This window comes from Colossoma macropomum, unplaced genomic scaffold (assembly GCF_904425465.1).
Source record: "Colossoma macropomum unplaced genomic scaffold, Colossoma_macropomum, whole genome shotgun sequence".
Taxonomy (NCBI): Eukaryota; Metazoa; Chordata; class Actinopteri; order Characiformes; family Serrasalmidae; genus Colossoma; species Colossoma macropomum.
Genome location: NW_023494790.1, coordinates 25594581 through 25614198, shown reverse-complemented (window position 1 = coordinate 25614198; position 19618 = coordinate 25594581). Strand labels below are relative to the sequence as shown.

Below are 19618 nucleotides of genomic sequence, written 5' to 3'. Positions count from 1 at the left end.
CAGCGCGCATACAGCGTTTGGGGCGCTTTACAGCGTAAAGACCTAAGTGTTAACGGCGGTCCTCACTCACAGGCTCGATGAACTGAACCCCCGCGAGGAGAACGGGGGAAGGCCCTTTAACTACACCTGTTTTCCTACGAGCTCCGACCTCCTGCTCTTCGAGTGGCTGGACGTGGTTCTATATCCCTCCTCCTTCACTCGCATTGGCTAGTAGTTCATACTCACAAGCAGTCCGCTACAGGAGGCGGGCTACCACGGGCCAATCCGAGTTCAGCTGGGCGGGCCTTGTCTGAATACAGGTGGGAAAAGAAACTCCACGCGTCCTATCCGCGTCCTTCTCTGTCCTCAGCTCCACCTCCTCCCACTCAGCAGCCACCAAATGGATATATCACAGACTGCACGCGTTTGACTCGGTGGGTCTGTCATTCTGAGCTTTAAAAAAGTTTTATAGCAGCAACACATCCAGCGTGGTGAAATAAAACCAAGAAACGCAGATAAGCCATTTTAGCTATGGGACTGCTCGCGGTGTGTGCGTAATTCTCTCAGAACCCTCTGTCTCTCTCTCTTTCACGCAACAGAGTCTGTGGCGAAGAGTTTTTTCGGTTTTGGAGAGATTTACATGAAAGTTTTTTGTTGTTGTGCATTCTTTCGCGCTCTAGTTTTCTCTCCGGCTGGAGAAAGCCTATGCTCCCGCACGCGTTCAGCTCCGAGCGGCGCTGCGCATGGGCGGCATAGGCGGCAATTTCCAGCCCAACATGCTGAATGGAGCGGACGCGCACGGCTTCCCCAAGGACGTGGACGCGGCGCACCGCGAGAAGCCGGGACTGCACCTCCGGCCCGAGCCGCTGCCTGACGCGCACGAGAGCGCGCCGCTGACCTTCCACACAGAGCAGGGCCGCTTTTACGCGGGCGCGCCGCTCACCAGCTGCCACTTCGGCCGCGGCGGGACGGGACAGGGGTACGGGACAGCGCCGGACGGTTACCCGGCTTACCCGGAGCACCCCCACCACCATCATCACCCCCCGCCCCCTCCTCCTCCTCACTCTCACCATCCCACGCACCTGCAGCACGGATACCCGCGCGCGCCGCCGCTGTGCGCGCTCCCCGGCCTGCAGGTGTGCGGCAAGACGCAGGTCCTCCTAAACAATTTCCCACTATGGGCCAAGTTCCACAAGTACCAGACCGAGATGATCATCACCAAGCAGGGCAGGTGAGTGTGTGTTTATGTATGTGTGTGCGCGTGTGTGTGTGTGTGTGTGTGTATGTGCGTGTGTGTGTATGTGGGGGTAGTTTTGGGGTTAGAGGGCATCCTGGCTGGGTGTTTTTTTTTTGTTTTTTTTTGGGGGGGGGGTTAAAGGGCGTGAATGCATCTGGGAGGAGGGGGATGACAGCAGTGAAGTTGGTCAAGAGGATGGAGTAAGAGTTTAATGAACTGGGCTACAGAGCCTATACTTAGTGCAATGCGTTCAGGGTAATGTAAGAGATGCAGGGGGGCAAGCAAGAAATGCCCAGTGAATAGAGCACACAGTGCCAGCTGAAGCAGGTGGACATGAAATCGAGCTGCCTCTTAAATTTAGAAGGCTAATTAGGAGAGTTATGAATATAGAGGGAGCGAGAGAGGTCATTTAGGCCAAGAGTTCCTTCACTAAGACCCGCTCTGAGTTTTTGTGTGAAGGTAAACAGGTGTTTAGATGCTAACGTTCGTCTTAATTTGGGCAGGATTTGGAACACATTTTGAGATTGTAAATAAAGGCAATGAAACTGATAAAGTGTGTTGGATGAGGCACCTGCAGTGTTTGAGAGGAGGAAGAGTGTGAGAAGGAGGGAAGTCTGAGGAAAGAGGATGAGGAAGGAGAGTAGTGTACTGCGGGTGAGAAGTTGATGTCAAACAGCTGTAGGTGGGAAAAATAGTTGTAGATGTACATAATGGGGAAAGAATGTGCTCATCAGGTCAGCGAGCATTACATCAAACCGCAGACATCATGATTAATCTGCTGAATATTCACATCAGATGTTGATAAGATTCAGAATCTGATTTTGTCATATATATTAAATTAATTACATGCTAACAAATATCATACTAATTACTTCAATTATAATTCAAAGGAAAATTTATTTTTATACAGTTTTTCTTCCTATCACGTGTGTTTGTTTGTTTGTTTTTTCTTTTTTTATGGTAGGTTTTGATAAATTTATAGCTGTAGCTACTTTACTTTGAGCCGGTTGTATAAATTGCATGTAGGTATTTCTGCATATGAAAATATTCTAGTTATGAAACTGTGCCAGGTGGGGCAGATGAATAGGCAACCCCCCTACCTGAAAGTTTCTTTCTGAGATTAATAACAAACACAGAAAGTTGGCCTAGATATTTCGATGAGTTGTCTTGCTGAGTAGGCCGTACATCGTGCGCTGCCAAGATTCTGGTGACCCACATCAATGCCATGTAATCAAATCAGCAGTGAGCGGGAATTTAATCTTCCGTGTCTTTTGACTATCAAAGAAAAACTCACAAATAATATTTTTGGAGATAATGTGCATAATAAAGATGTACCTATGAAGTAAAATGATACCTGCTGGGAAAGATATGGCCTTTTAACATCTTCTGCTTTTGCTGTATGACAAAGATGACAAAGCAAATTATGCAGATGTTTAATCACTCTCTGAATGTCTGTATGTCATATTACACTAAGTAAATTGACATACAGGATTTTTCATATAAACTAAACTATACTGATGTAAGAGCTGAAGTTTTTAGTAGTGTTGCATGGTAACATTTAGAAAATTAGAGTTGTGCCACCATTAAGGAGCAGTTTATTATTTTAATTGCTTTGATTCACTTATTTTCATGTGAATTAACAGTAAACATAATGATGCAAATTTGATTGCAATGTTCAGTTATGATAAATTTTAAAGCAGAGCTTGTGTGTATTTTCGCGTGTGTACATGTGAAAGCTCGCATGTGTGTGGGTGTATGTTCGGAGTGGTCATATGCAGCAGTGGTATGTGAGAATACACACTTTTTGATGTAACTCGTAGTGGCAGATGCCTTGAGACCTTGTGGAAAATGACATTGCAGCCACGGTTGCCCTGCTCGTATAATTGAAGTAATTAATACATCTCGCCTACAACACACACACACACACACACACACACACACACACACACACACATTCTAAATCTGTTGGTCAGACAGCGCCTTGGGAAAAATTAATTCGTGCACAGAGATGTTACAACAAACAGTCCTGTTACAGCATTAGCCACTCGTAAGTCAAGCATGTAGTACATTGTTGACTGCAACTATAACATAAGGCACGCAACAAAGCTTCACTGGAGCCCCACAAGGACAATTCTATATAAAAAAAGACCTTGAGACACCCACATGTTGTATGTAGCGGACCACATCTTTGGACTTCTCAGCACTCTCTTAGGTAAAAAGCAAAGTAGACTTTCAGTTCCAGCGTAACTGAGAGTAGCAGGGTTTTCTTCTCGCGTTCTTTCAGTGGATTTTTGTCATTTATGTATGTTTATTATTACTGTAACAGTATAATTTTGACCTGCAAGGTACAAACAATTTAAATGTATGTTCAAAGATCCAGCTGTGTACCTTAAATTAGTTTTAAAAGTAAACTACATTTACTTTCCCAGTGGAAAGGTGCATGTTTGTAACTTTTCATAACTTCTATGAAATAAAAAAATAAATAAAATGAAAAGCTTGATTGTCAAGACAGGATGCATGGAGTCAATGCAAATTAAAAAAATATATAACTAATGAAATATGGCACAATTATGTTCTTTAGGGTTCTGAAGACCTACCATTTAGGGTGCCACCCCAGTGCCATGAGGGGTGATAGTTTAGTACTGTGTTTCTGACACACTCAGTAAATTCTTCTTTAGGGGAGCTCAAGAAGAACCTCTTCCATTTCTGAACAGCCAGCACAATACAGCGCACACTTGTTTTACACTTTTATAGGGTAATTAAATCTACATTTGAATTATATTACAAAATTAATTGATCCTATATCAGACTCAAAAACAAAATTCTGTGTTACCTGCAATATTTTTTTATGTTCAGGCAGCAGCCAAATACAAATGAGGTCAACAGTGTATTCTGTAGGTGAGAGCTTTATATAATGGGGTTTTGAAGTGGTGGGTCTCTGTACCAACAAGTGGCCCAGCTCAGTTCATTCAGCCCTAGGAGCAGGAAGAGTAGGGAGGGGGTGGCAAGACTTTGGGGGAAGGGGGGGGTGGTGTGCGAGTGGGGGCTGAAACTCGGATGGCCATACACATCAGTGGAGGTAGCTTTGAAGTGCAGGAAATGAAGGAAGGTGATTTTTTTTTCCTCTTTCTCGCACTCTGTCTTGCTCTTTCTTCACTCTCTCTCCTCTGGTCTGGTAGTCTGTGCAGCGAGGCAAGTTTCCTCAGAAGTGTGGTGAGATGCAGTCCGAGCTGAGGCTTTGAAATGCGTTGTAAGGCCCAGAGCCTGAGACGAGAGCAGAGGTCCTCAACCCTTTTCAAGTTCTCCTCTAAAACTGCCTCCAGTTTCTCCAGTATCGGCTCCGCCACTAGCCCGTGCGTACTCCATTAAACATGCTCTGTGTGGGCTCAAGAGTAACCGGCTCACATCAGTCGTTTTCCAAAAATGCTGAAGGAAGCATGCGCTTATTGATACAAATTCATCAAAAAATCAAATGACCAGTTAGATGACCATGAGTTTATCTGACAGCGTTTACAGTTTTAAATAGAAATGTAAAAGACAGTAAAATACCAAATGAATAATGAAATATTGAAAATCCAAAGTCAAGCTTTTGAGATGATGTACTGTATTAGTCTACAACATCAAAGGATTTCATTAATTATGTATCTAGACTGAAGTGAGATAGGTGAGAAATTTCATTTAAAACAATAGAGATAAGATATACCAAAACTGTTAACGTTAGTATTCTTTTTGAAATTATCTACATAATCTGGAGAGGTTTTTAATGAAAATATGATCACACGTTTACATTGTTTAGCAATTTAATTCCTAAAAACAATAATCACACAGAGATAAAATGTATTCAACATGACATGGAAGTGATATAGAGATATATTGCTGTTGTCGGAACAAAACCTTATATCTCCATTTTTGACGTTTTTCAGTTTTGACATAATTTGAAAATACCGGTTTCCCTTTACATTGTATATAAATTTCTTGCTAAATGGACCAAATGAAATGACCCAGAATTACTTGGAAAAAAGTCTGGTTCCACTGACTTGCATTAGAAGTAAAGTAGGTTTTTCCTTTTCCTGTAAAGTTATCTTTCTGGAGATACAAGGTTTTCTTCTGACAACAATACAATACATAGTGTATATGTAGCGTATACTTTTATATATATATATATATATATCAAAACCATGTATCTCCATTATTTTTATATTTTTATTATCATTTGAGAACAGCAGCTGCCCATGTGCAGCACCTACATTGTGTAAAACTCTCATGATGAATGAATTCACTCCAAAATAACCTGGAATATCTCTACTCATTAATTTACATTTTAAGTTAAGACCATTTTTGCCATCTACTGCAAGGTTGCAAATACATGAATTTGTTTGGACAGTGATGATATGATGTTTGTGGCCAGAGAAAATAATGTTCTCCATATAAGTGTTCAGAAAAGAGTTTGGTTCAGGTTCAGTTCTGAGCACTCTTCATGGAGATGTGATTCAGCAGCTTCTTTGTAGATCTTACCATTCCGTCTTCTGCGAAGTCCACACTCAGAGGAATCATGGGTCTGTGCTCAAAGTGAAAATAAAACACCTTTTCTGCTTCAGCGAATTCACATCTGGAAATTCAGCGTCTAAAGGAGCATGTAGCGCTGTTCAAAATTTCCAGGCAGTTGTTTATGGCATGATTACTTTAATAATGCAAATAGTCAAATTCCCCTGATGAGAGTGGTGTACCTTGGTCCAAAATATAATTATAGAGTCTATGTGCAGTGTTTATGGTGTAGGTGGATATATTGTAGGCTGTTGCATGTTTTAATTGCATGTCTGTTCAAACCTTACTTGTCTTCTAATACAAGTGCATTAGGGCAGAAAGTTTGCCTTGTTAATTTCACTTTATGATATTGCATGAAATGAAACACCACATTTCCGAAGCTTGAATATTGGCATTAATCTTTAGTAGTCATGACTGAATATCGAGGCTGTTTATTGGCTTTATGCTTTCCCCATTTCATTTGCCATTTATACTTTTATATATATACTTTTATTATATTATCTTGTATATTTGTGTCTTAGAAAGTGCAGAACACTACTAAGTCTTCTGTACCACTTGTACACCCTTTTTATGTCCTACGCTGCAAGGGTGAGAGGATATTTCTGTCTATTTTAGATGTTTGCATTTGCTCTCTCTCTCTCTCTCTCTTTTTTTCAGCGAACATGTCATTTCCTGTTCAGCTGTTGATGGTAGCATAGAGTATAGCAGAGTGTTGCTGCAAGCTGCCAGGCCTCAGCAGTAAAGTACCCAGTAGCTGGTGGACTTGTGGCACTTGCTCACTACTGAGCTGCTAGGTGCAAGCTCTAGGAGAATCCAGAAGCACAGCATTGATAGATGCAGATGACATGAGACAGATGCAGTTCAGTAAAACAACATCAAGATCAAAGGGATTGTCTGTTATGAGGGATGTGACTGTGGTTGCTAAGCTCTCTCTGTTTTTCAACAGAAAAAGCTCCGTCGGAGTCATGTACAGTGACGCCGCTCCGCCATCAGCGTTTGTTAAGTGGTTTCTAAACTCACCACATCGGTATAATCCCTGACAAACATTCAACACTTCTTAAAAATAAAGGTGACAAAAATGGTGATTTGGAGCCATGCCATAGAAGAACCACTTTTGGTTCCCTTAAGAACCTTTCAGTGGAAGAACCATTGCGTAAATGAGATTTTGAAGGTTTTCCCCAGGACTGTACGTCCAAGACCAAGACCTTTTTTTTTTTAAAGGTATGTCTATTGCACAATAAGCTCTGCACCAGAGCAGCACCCATCAATTCTAATTGAACCTAAATGAAACCAATACAAATAAAAAACACAGAGTGCAAACTAGAGGGCTTTCTTCAGAGAAGCTTGGCCATGTCCACCAGCAGCTGCAGACTGGCATGTTTTCATCACAGATGATCAAGCGTACGTGCGGTGACATAAACTGGACCTGAACTCCTGTCCTGGTGAATCAGTGAGTGCACTCAAGGAGAAAAGTCTTCTCCCCACTGAATATCCAGTCACTTAGCTATCTTCTGCTTCACATCCCTGCCTCTCTCTCTCTCTCTCTCTCTCTCTCTCTCTCTCTCTGTCTGTCTGTCCCTCTCTCTGTTTGTCTGTGTCTCTCTTTCTCTCTCTCCATCTGTCTGTCTCTCTCTCTCTCCTTTTCTCTGTCTCTAATTTTTACTGTCTTTATTTCTCTTTCTCTCTCTCTCTCTCTCTCTCCATCTCTCTCTCTCTCTCTCTCTCTCTCTCTCTCTGTTGCAAACTTCACTCTATATTTACTCTTGTTTTATTCTCTTTCCTCTATCTATTTATCTATTTGCCTCTGCCATCCTTCTGACTCACCGTGCGCTTTCTCGCCTTTTAAAGGAAGTGGTCAGTTTCTTAGCAGACCATGCTTCTCTGTTGTTTTTTAATCTCTCTTAAGTTTCATTTCATGCTTACATGCCCTGAAGAGATGTGTGCTGTTCAAGGCGCGCCTCTTCTTCAAGACAGAATGAGGAAGAGAGCTATCAGATAAAACTAATGGAAACTGCTTCACTTTTATGAGCGCAAATAAGAGTCCTAGACAGCAGAGGAGGGACGTCTGTGTTTGGCAACCACCTACAGGCAGAGTCTTTACTCTACCATTAAGTGAAGGAGTCATAGAGAAGTTTCCATAGGTTAACCATTTTTGTCATAGTAAACCTGTGCCTCCTACTCATGCAAAACTCATTTCTCTGTGGTAAACCCTTAGGTTTCCCCCTTGCCAAGTACTGATTTCTTATAAATCGTCTCTTTTAGATAAGTATGACAACCTATGGAGCTCAGTCAGAGGAAGAAAGAGGCAGCAGCATGTTCTCTGGTTATCAGTCAGCTTTAGGAGGCAGAGAGAGTAAAATGGTTCAGAGACAAGCCTTGTTTTAGTTTCTGTTTTCACTTATATTGATCGCTGATATGGAAGAATAAACCCTTCAAACATTGGCTTTACAATGCAAGTATCTGCCTGACAACGATGACTGCTTATTAGTGGCTTTCGTGTGGGCAATCAGGCGGGTCAACACCTGCTGACACATAGCACATCAGCAAACCAAGGACTTGGTTCTCACTAGATCCAAAAGTGAAAATATTAGGGCTGTCCCTGCCTAATAAGCTGAAAATGTTGACTAGCACCCCCCAATCCCCCTCCAAAAAAGCTCATAAATTAATAAATAACACAGAAAACGTTGGACTAAAAAAGTGTGTATTTAGATATTTCGAGTTTGGTATCATCTTTATGAATTTTGAAGTGTTCAAAGGGGATTTTTTTGACATATTATTTTTTTCATGTTACATTAATCTTGCTCTTATACCTCTTGATACCCACATATATGCAATATAATAGAACAATGATTATTGAGATTCGCTAACTACATGGACCAAATTTCTTGTAAAAATAAAATACAAGTAAAAACATAAATAAAGACATAAATGCAAAATCTTATTCGACCAAGAATGCAAGCACTTTATCCGAACTTATTCAAGCCCTAGAAATAAAATAAAATATAAAATCACCCCAACATCTCAGTCCTCCAGTCCTATTGCTCAATCACGGGATCATTTATAGCTTCCTCTGAAACAACGCTGTCGCTCAGTCTCTATCGAGCCGTATGAGATATTGGAACTGCACGTTCGAGATGTATAAACACGTTAGCATTCTTCCATTAGATGGTTGATTGTCAGGGAGGCAGTGCTTATGACAGTTGCATGCAGAATGGCCATTAGAACCCTGTAGCAGTGATGTGGTGAATGTCAAAGAAACAAGTCTGAGAGGACTTTACCTACATCTGTTCCACTCTCGTGGATTGAGGGATGCAGGTTAAAGGTCAGTTCAAAGGTCAAAATGCCTGACTTTCTAAATAAAAGAAAACAATCTGAGCTATAAATTTTAGTTTACTGTAAATTACACATTCACTCACATTTAGTCCAAACAAACATATCTAATGTCTCAATTCTCCATCTACTTATTTTATTTTGCTAAATGATGGAAATATAAAGCAAATGACCATCATGTTTTCTCTTAAAAATAAGTTTTTTGCAGCAGTGACAAAAAAGAAGCACTTTCAATGGTTTTCTAAAGAGCAGTCCAGAGCAAACTCACTGTACCTAATAAAAAGCTGTCCAGGTGTGTAGGCCATACAAAATCGATTCTGGTTTTGTGCATGAAACATATGGCTTAATCTATTTAGCCTTTATTTTATCAATATTCACTTTTTTTTACATTAATTTCTGGTTGTTTAAAGAGAGCATTCACAATCTTCCACACAATATAAAAGTTCTACTCTAATCACAGTTCTTTTTTCTAGAATTGTAATAAATAAAACAGGATTATACAACATACACAAAGGTGCCAAAAAGGGTTCTTTGGTGCAATTCCGTTAAAAAGCCATCTTTGGTTTCATGGCAAATGACATTTGTAAGTTTTTTAATTTAAAGAACCTCCACATAATGTGAAAGTTCTATACTAACTAAAGTCATTCCTAGAACCGTATGTCTAAGGCAAGAATCTTTATTTTTAAGAGAGGAGCACAGCTCCCATTCCACATTTAGAATGTATTCAAAACCTAAACTTTTTAATATTTCAATTTTAAATTTCTGTGGAAAAAAAGAGCTTGTAATTTCATGGAATAAAATACAAATTTGACCAGACCAATCTGATTTTCACACCTGGCAGGAGTGTCAGAATGAAGTGGAAGTTTGTGCTTGGGCAGCAGAGCCTACTACAGTACAACTTAATGAATGAGTTGTGGCCACGTGGCACCAGTGATACAGAGACTGCTTATACAATCAGAAACGTCTCTGAAGTGCTTTTGCTAGACTGAAAGTGCTGTAGCCTCGGGCTGAATTGGGTGTAAGATAATGTGCCAAATGTCAAGTGCACTGTTGTCTTATTGTTGAAGCAATTATCTGTGTGTTTATCGCACATGGCGTTCTTGCACCAAACAGGACATGATGCTTCTCTCTCTAATGAGCAAGCCATAGAGTTACTGTAAATGCAACTCATCTCCAAAATGGTAACTTTGCAGGAGAGAAATGTTCTTAACTTTTACAGCAAGTTAATGTAAAGAGGTTTTATTCCAAGCTTTTCTATTGGCCCACTCATCATGAACTGTTCACACAGTGTAAAGGAAACTGCTGTACTTAAATGATACAAAAGCATAAAAGAGTTATCGAGTTTTGCAGCGTGGAAATGCTTTCAAACTGGCTTATTGGTGCTGTCACAAAATCTTGCATTTTCAAAATGGTCACTGTTAACAGAATAAAAAATATCGCTGTTGTCAGAACAAAACCTTGTAATTCCATTTTTCTTGTTTTTCAGGTTTTGACCTAATTTGAAAATACCTGTTACCCTTTACATTTTATCTATATTTCATGATGAATTGACCAAAAGAATTGGCCCAAAATTACTTAGAAAAAAGTCTAGTTCCATTGACTTACATTAAAAGTAAAGTGGGTTTTTTCCTTCTCCTGTAAAGTTATCATTTTGGAGATATGAGGTTTTGTTCTGACAACCCGATATGTTTTTAAGGTGAATGTAAGTTAATGTAAAAAGGAATGTTTTTGTTGGTCCATTCATCATGAAACGTTCATACAATGTAAAGGGCGCTGATGCGTTTAAATGGTGTAAATAAATAAATAAACAAAGAAATAAATGTATAAAGTTTTGATATGACAGTGATATCACATATTAATAGTCACACAAGCGAATCCTTGCTTCAGTTCTTAAACCACTTTTGCTGTGTATGGTGTTTCCTGACCAACAGAAATGCTTGAGATTTTGATATGATAGCAACAATATATAAGCTTAACTAGAGACGGGAAACCCCACTAATCATGATAAATAATTCTTTGTTTAGCCTGACAAGAAGGTACAGCTGTGTGTTGGGCTGGTTGAGATTAAGGGTGTTTCTGTGTATGTGTAATGTGTGATGAACTCTACCCTGCATTCCCTCAATGTATTGCCTGGGGACACACTGACCTCTCTGTTACCTCCTCTCAATGACATCCCCTACCATCAAAATCTGGTCTACTAGTAAAGCTGCAGCAATCAGCTTTATGATTTTCTCCGTACATCTTTTATTAACAGACTTATTAAAAATTCACACGTAGCCCGCACCTCCATTTCTCAGGGACTTAGAACACTACACCCACCCAACACACAGGGACACAGTATGTGGGGATGCTGGGGGGCCTGTAGCGCCCCTAGATTCTGGGATTAACTGCAACTCCTAAAAATAATTATAAATAAATGAATAAATAAATAATGAATAGAAGAACTGAACATTGAAACTATTTTTGTTTGTATTATAGTTTGTATTTTTATTTTGTGTGTGTGTGTATATATATATATATATAGGTTATATATATATATATATATATATATATATATATATATAAGGTTACGGTTAGACATTATATAATGAATCATATCAATATAAATATAGTTGAACATGCACTAGTGATTGTCATTCATTCCAGTCTGGTATTGTTATATATTTATCATAATATACTTGCTGTTGTAAAAAAAAAGTGTATTTATGTAAAGAGATTTGATAAGTTTGATAGCTTGTTTTGGACCATTCCTCTTGTTCCATTCATCATTAAAAGTTTGCACAATGTAGATGGCAGCTGATTTCATGTAAAAAAAAAAAAGGGGGGATAAAATGGAGATTTTGATGTGGTACTGATAATATCACATTTTAGTACAGACACCAGTCCAGCCTTGCTTTGGTCCTTAAACCACTTTTGCTGTCAGTGATGTTTTTTGAAATTCAGAAATACTTGAACATATTGATCTCCTGACGTCTCCTGTGCTTGGCTTCTGTGCTTTTCTCTCTGAGCAGGAGGATGTTCCCTTTTCTCAGCTTTAATATCAGTTCTCTGGATCCGTCTGCTCACTACAACGTGTACGTGGATGTGGTTCTAGCTGACCAGCACCACTGGAGGTACCAGGGTGGCAAGTGGGTGCAGTGTGGCAAAGCAGAAGGCAACATGCCAGGTACTCAGTGATCACACAGACTTGCTTCTGCTCACTATCTTTTTTAAGTTGCTTTTTTATCTGTATCGTGGTTTTCACATTGTGAGTGTCAGTGCGCATTGCAGGAAGAAAAGCCCCAGTTCTCAGTGCTGTGTCTTTTTGTGGCTGTGAGAAGAATATATCAGGTGTCACTGTACACCACAATCAGAGAAACTTGTGCATGAGATCTGCCACTGTGGCTGCGAGCTGCAACAGTGTGCCATGAATGACTGAACAGTAATGATGCATTGCATTTGAGGTGTGCTTATTCCAATCACTGCTCAAGGCCGAGCTCAAATTTTCAAATCTTATCAAGAAAGAAAAGGTCTTAATTATTTTTGACATGAATAACATGTGAACTATGCAGATAAAGTAATGGCTCATCATGGTGCCTGAAAATAAATGTGCCAAAACATCTTTCAATAAATGGTCTTTTAAAGAAGAATCTGTAATTTAAGTATAACTCTGGCACTTTGCATTGTTTTCCATGTAATTACTGTATAATAGGCTGCCACATTAAGCACCATATTAAACATCCTCTGAAACATTATTGGCCCTTTGTGATGTAGATCATCATAAGAGCACTCTCCAAATACCACTTAATACACCAGAAAGTTAGATAAACAGTGAGCTTTATCTACTGGCCTTGTTGCAGAGCATAATACAAAGAAATATTTTGGTACTGTACGTTTAATGTCAGTTAATACACATAATTGACACAGACTGAGAATTTAAGGGGAAAAAAACCTCCAAATGATGTAAACGTTCTATACCAATTAAGGGTTTTCCTGGAACCATCCATCCAACCCAAGAACCATTTAGAAAACCGTGAAATTGTGAAAATAAGACACTGTTGCTTTATGCAAATGGTAAATATTTTTTGTTTCTTTTGCACAGGTAATAGGATGTACATGCACCCTGATTCTCCCAACACTGGAAATCACTGGATGAGGCAAGAAGTCTCATTTGGCAAACTAAAACTCACCAACAACAAGGGCAGCTCCAACAACATGGCACAGGTATCTCTCGCCAAACTTCGCTCGTGCTAAGTTTGTTGGGGCCGTTTATTGGCAGCCTTTGTGGCCTTTGATTAAATAATAACCTTTACAGTTGACATTCTACCAATAGAATAAAGTAATTTCACTAGATACATTTCCTTAAAACAAGTAGGAAATATACAGAAATAGGTTCAATACTCTTTTAATATTCTCAGAACAATCTCGTAATAAGAAATAATAGATATATATTGACTACATTTAAGATGATTGCACTTGCCAAGATATTATTTCTTTGAATGTGAGTGGTTCTGTATGCCTTTTTCCCTACTCTATCTCACTGTGTATTACTTTGCCCCCAACACAGATGATAGTGCTGCAGTCTCTGCATAAGTACCAGCCACGCTTGCACATAGTGGAGGTGAAGGAGGATGGAACGGAAGATCCCTTCCTCAACTCTAAAGCACAAACCTTCATCTTCCCTGAGACGCAGTTCATCGCAGTCACGGCCTACCAGAATGCAGATGTGAGTCACCCCATCCACCCCATCCCCCCATCCTACACATGCTGTGGGTTCTATTCTCTCTCTTAATCACTTTGTACCTACAACACAAACCACTGATGAGATCTGAAATGAGGTGCTTCTACAAAGCATAGGAAGAAACAGTCTGACCAGACTGGATGTTGATGGATGATAATGGCTTTATATCAGTGCACCATGTTTGTTTAAGCCATATGTACAAAAATTGGTCATAGTTTTTAAGTTATATAATTTATCAGCTTATTCTAATGGACAGTGAATTCATCCTTCTCTCTCTTTGTCCTGTCTGCTGCTACTGTATTTTTAGATCACTCAGCTGAAAATAGACCATAACCCCTTTGCGAAAGGTTTCCGGGACAATTATGACACGTAAGTATATCAAAATAAATAAATTAATTAATTGACTAATCCATTGAACGATTACAATATTCAGTTTTTAGATGTTAGGCTTATTATCAAGTTATTATTCAATAGCTATTATGAAACAAGTATGAAAATTATGTAGTTACGTGGAATTCCACTGATTTTTCACAATGTCTGCATAATTCAGAGAAAGTTTTCGACTTCAGTTTCTTTACAATGCTATGTGAGACCAGTGAACCAATGCAAATAGCCATATTACTTGCTATCAAAAATGACCAGTGAATCTACGTATGTCTTCTGAGTTTTTATTTGTAATACTGATAACGGTAAAATAGAAAGTTTTCTAATTTCCGTACAATGCCTTGCATGTACTTCTTCACCATGAAAGTATTTTAAAAATAAATGTTAGGCCAAGATCTTCTCACAACCATTGGAAAACAATGTCTTGGACATCATTTGTTACCATTTCATATAAAAGCTCTGAGGTAGCTTTTAAACAGATTTCTCATTCTTATAACTACCACTGTGAACCATTCTAAATGAGTTTCTCTAGAATGGAGCATTCCACACTAAAACATTCTGAATCACTTTGATTACATCTTTTGTTTAATTATGCAGACAGTTGGAAAAATTGGTGGAATTCCCGTTTGAAACAGCAAGGAATTGAAGTGTGGACCCAAAGTTTGTAAAAACAAAACTGCTCCAAGAGAAACCCCTAATCCTTAAAAAGAATATTGAATTTTTTACAGTCATTCATGTAAACAAGGAACATATCTTCACTGTTGTACCAAAACCTCATCTCCAAAATGGCAACTTTATAAGAGAAGCAAAAAACATACCTATTGCATGCTAATTAAGTCATTCTGGACCATTCCTGTTAGTCATCATGATATGTTTATACAGTTTAAAAGGCAGTTTGCAAATTTCAAAGTTATGAGGTTTTGATGTGACAAATTACAATTGTAATATCTCTTTACAGAAATAAAGCAGAGGTCCAAATGCTATTTCTTTAAGTATTGACAAAGTTCACACCTTGCCTGTGAGATATTTGCAGTTAACACCTCTGTGGGTGTTTTGTCAGTTGAATTTGACATCTGACCTTTGATGTTACCACACAGCCTCTACGCACCGCCTGACTCGGACCGTCTCACGCCCTCCCCCACGGAGGGCCAGCAGCTCATGTCGAGCAGCTGCTACCCTCACCAGCCTTACCTGCCCGAGCAGTATGTGAGCCCACTTCAGCACAGCCGTTTCTACAGCCATGAGCCCGTCAGCATGGCTCACCAGGGCCCCAAAGACCCACCTGCAGGCCCTCACAGCCGCTGGTACCTCCCCGGCCAGCAGGGGGTACCCTCCAACCGCCTGGACTTCAATACGTATGAGGGGGACTATTCGTCCAATAGCCTGTACAAGCCCTTCCCACTGCAGACATCACCCCACCACCCTCTCAGCTATTACTCCGATAACCCTTTCACCTCTGGGCCCGTGTCCAGTGCCAGCCCTGGGACGTGGAGCGCAGGGAGGCCATCACCGCAGTACCTCAACCACCCCCACCCTGCAAAGCCCACCTCTGGCCTCAGCTGGTTTCACCCTGTGTCTTCCCCTTCCGCATCCTCCTCTCCTTCTTCCATCAATTCCCGCCTGCACCCTCCTCCCTCACTCTTGGAGTCCCTGAGGCTTCCACTGCTCCAGGACAAGCCCAAGGAGTCCGGGGACGAACCCTGGATGGAGACGCCATCTGTCAAATCAGTGGACTCAGCCGACTCTGGCCTATTTGAGAGCGGAGAGAATAAGAAAAGACGAGTGTCACCCTACGCCTCCAGCACTGAGAATTCCCCTCCCAACCGTGGAAACGATGCTTGTGAGAAGGACAGCAGCAGCGATGCAGGCTACTATGGTTTCTATGGTCACTGAGAGCCATTGGTCACCACCCAACTTGGTCTGTCTGTTTCCCACCCACTGAGATGCAGTGTCCCCAGTGAAAACGAATTATATTGTTGCTGTCGCTGTGGTAACAAAACCTCATATCTCTGAAATGGCAACTTTGTAGTAGAAGAAAAATTGTACCTCACCTATACTACCTATATTTATTCTAAGCATGAACTGCTGCCTGATAATTAAGATGAAAATTGCTGGCAAAAGCTTAAAATGCAGAATGCTAGTTTATAGCATGGATAAATATGCTGAAGATGGTTTTGGGTGTACTCAAACGTTTTGACTGGTACTACAGATTAATATATGGAGAATATCAAAACTGTCCTGGACAAATCTCATTTTCTGAAAAAGAGAAGTAAAGATTATCTTTTATTTACTAATGTAATGTTTTTCCAAGTAATTTTTGGACCACTTTTATTGTTATGAAATGTTCATGCAAAATAAAGGGCAGCGAGCATTCAAAAAAAAAAAAATAAAAAGTAAAAGAAAATGGAGTTATGAGTTTTTTTGCACTACAGCGACAATATTGTTATACAATAAGTTATAAATATATTCCAAAATATAAATAGACAATATTGTAATATATTTTCAGTATTGCATTTTTGTATGGGACTACCTGAGCGGGGCAGAGCTCCGTGGGTGGCTGAAGGTAGGCTGGGGGGGTGATATCAGAGGCCAGTAAGAGCTCAAACAGGACTCTCCTGTAGCACTGGTGTCCTTTGCTCTTCATTCATATGTTCTGGCTGGCCTTCTCATGTTCTTTGTTGTGTTCCTTCCCTGTGGTAGCTATGTGGATGTTAAGGTCAGCTGCAGGTGCTCTGAAGGTTGCTGTCAAACACGGTGAGAAGCTCAGGAGTCAAGACAATGTGACTGTACTGAAACACTGGCCTAAAGACTGAATTCAAAAGCTGCAGCAGTTTATGATTTAAAGAAGTCCACATACACCTGCTGACACTTCCCCAAAGGACCTGTCCAGTCCCCCACATCACATACACAAACACAAACACACATACATACTTACATGCACAAAACCACACCACATTTTCAAATTTACAGCTTATTATTCAATGCAGAGGTTTGCAATTGCACTTCATTCACATCTTCATTAGTCTAAATGAGGTATAGAAGGCATATAAAGTCATACGCTGTAAGAGCTATTAGGGGAAACAATAGATTTGCCAATGTCTGCCCTGAGATGTCAGCGCTTGTTTCACTCAGCCTGTCTCCTCGCTTCCCATTGACCTTTCACTCTCCCTCTCTGCTAAATCATGCTACTGTAATTTTATGTTCTTGAACATACCTCATTAGATTTCTACCACCATACTGTAAATATTTTTGTAATACATATGGAAGACGATTTCACTTATGTTATGAGCTAGAACATAATTTAAAGGTCTGAACTGATAAATACAGCACTTGGAATTGCCTAAAACAGAGGCCTAAATTTGAGCTCCAAATCAATCCCAAAATGCCTGCATCCCACATAGCTAAAGACCACGATAAATAATCACATTAAAACCCTGGCCACTCAGACAACACACTACAAATCATTAGGTATTGTAGAGAATGGCAGTCACCAGTGAATAGAATTTGGAGTCTTGGGCCTGTATGTGTAAAGCATTTTAGACTATGAAAAAAAGATCAGCCTTTTTTAATTATATCAAAGGGCTCATATAATTGAAAACCACATTTTTCTGCATTTATGTAAAAAAATATTTTTTTGTGGCATGTAACCATTCATAAAGTTTCTAGATGAGCCAGCCATTCACTCCCCAGTGTATACAGTCCATGTATATGGAAACTGAAAACTGACATCACACAAACCAAAGCATTTACATGTGTGTATAAAAGTTTGGAACACCCCAGGTCAAATTACATGTCAAATCACACAAGTTACACTTTTGATATTCTAAAGGGGAAAATAAGTTACACATCCTCTACAGGGAACAAACAGAAATATAGCATTGTTTTGTAAAATTTACTGCACAATTTCTGTTTATTTGCTTAATATATTGGGGAAAGCACACACACACACACACACACACACACATATCTTCTAAGCCACTTATCCTTCTGGGTCGCGAGGGGGGGCTGGAGCCTATCCCAGCAGTCATTGGGTGGAAGGCAGGATACACCCTGGACAGGTCACCAGTCCATCACAGGGCAGACAGACAGACATACACAGTTATTGGGGAAAACAATAAAACATAAATGTAAAATGTGCTATAACATTTGCACTAGCCACATTTTTTTAAACAGAAACTGTGTATTAAAATGTGCAGAAGTGAGTTCTGTGTAGGGGATGTGTTCACTTATTTTCACTTAAAAAATCAACAAAACATGACCTTTGACCAGGGGTGCTCAAATTTTTGCATATAACTGTACATCCACCTGTTCAGTATACAAAAGAAGTTTTCAGCCTAGACTGCTTTTTGAATGAGGCACAATACAGGGCAGCCAACCAGAACAGAGATTGTTTGCATAGTTCGCTTAGCAACAAGAACAGCCTGTTTCATTTTAAGTCATAAAAAGAGGTTATTGGTCATGTGATAAATAATTATCTAGTACATAAAACAAAGGGCTACACGACACCTGCATAAGCCTTTTATGACAACTGACATTAACTTATATACACATTTGTAAAGGCTTGTTCCAGCAAGCATCAGGTGTCATAAAGCTTACTAGGGTGAAATTGCATTGAAAAGCAGCCTTTATGACAACTGATGCTTGGATTTATGTCAGTTGTCATGAAAGGCTTATGTAGGTCTCATGTAACCTTTAGTTAAGCGCTACCCAGAAAATATAACACAATGTAGGATATAGGCCTTTTAATATGACCTGAACATCAAAATTGATCCTTTATCAGCTCTTCTACTCTGAAACGTTTAATAAATCTGACTGTGTTTCATAGAGCGATTCTATCTTTGAGCAGGAGTGATGAAATTGATTGGGCATTGTAGTTCGAGTTCAGCAGCTTTTTGATATAAAACTTATATTAGTTTGACCTCATTTGATCTGTCATTTTAATGTGCACTCAGACGTACTATGCAAAGACAGCGAGACAGAGAGGTCATAAAGGTCAGTAGTAGTAGTGTGTATAGCCATGTAACATTTCTCTGTACCCATTAGAGGCATTTCTGCTGTGTGGAAGCTCTGATGGACGTTTGATTGAACTTTATAAAGGCAAAAAATGAATAAATAACTCCTTTTATGTAAGACGTATTATAGTGTAGGTCAGGTACTATAGTACTTAAACAGAGCCAAGGCCACAACACAGCAATGTCAGTCTGATAAGCCTTAAGAGAACATTTTAACCCAACAGCAGCAAAGTCTGGGGGCTTCTCGCAGCAGGAGGAGAAAGACAACATGCAGACAGACAGGGTGGAAAAACGGACACCTGGCAGGGGCATCATGGTGACTGGACATCATCTTTAGTCAGACAACAGAGCAGCACATAGACGCACTGCCCCCACACCCAGACCTCAATGACAAAGAGGAAGAATAGGCCC

At 39.9% G+C, this 19618-nt stretch overlaps 1 protein-coding gene across 1 annotated transcript; it reads left to right on the top strand.

The window, feature by feature from the left end:
• The first annotated feature begins 291 nt into the window (after positions 1-291).
• Positions 292-16657, top strand: tbx21 (T-box transcription factor 21). The gene is made up of 6 exons (XM_036572787.1): positions 292-1210; positions 12103-12257; positions 13173-13294; positions 13638-13796; positions 14119-14180; positions 15293-16657. The coding sequence occupies exons 1-6, from the start codon at positions 723-725 to the stop codon at positions 16086-16088; spliced, it is 1782 nt and encodes a 593-aa protein (XP_036428680.1). The 5' UTR covers positions 292-722; the 3' UTR covers positions 16089-16657.
• The last annotated feature ends 2961 nt before the right edge of the window (positions 16658-19618 follow it).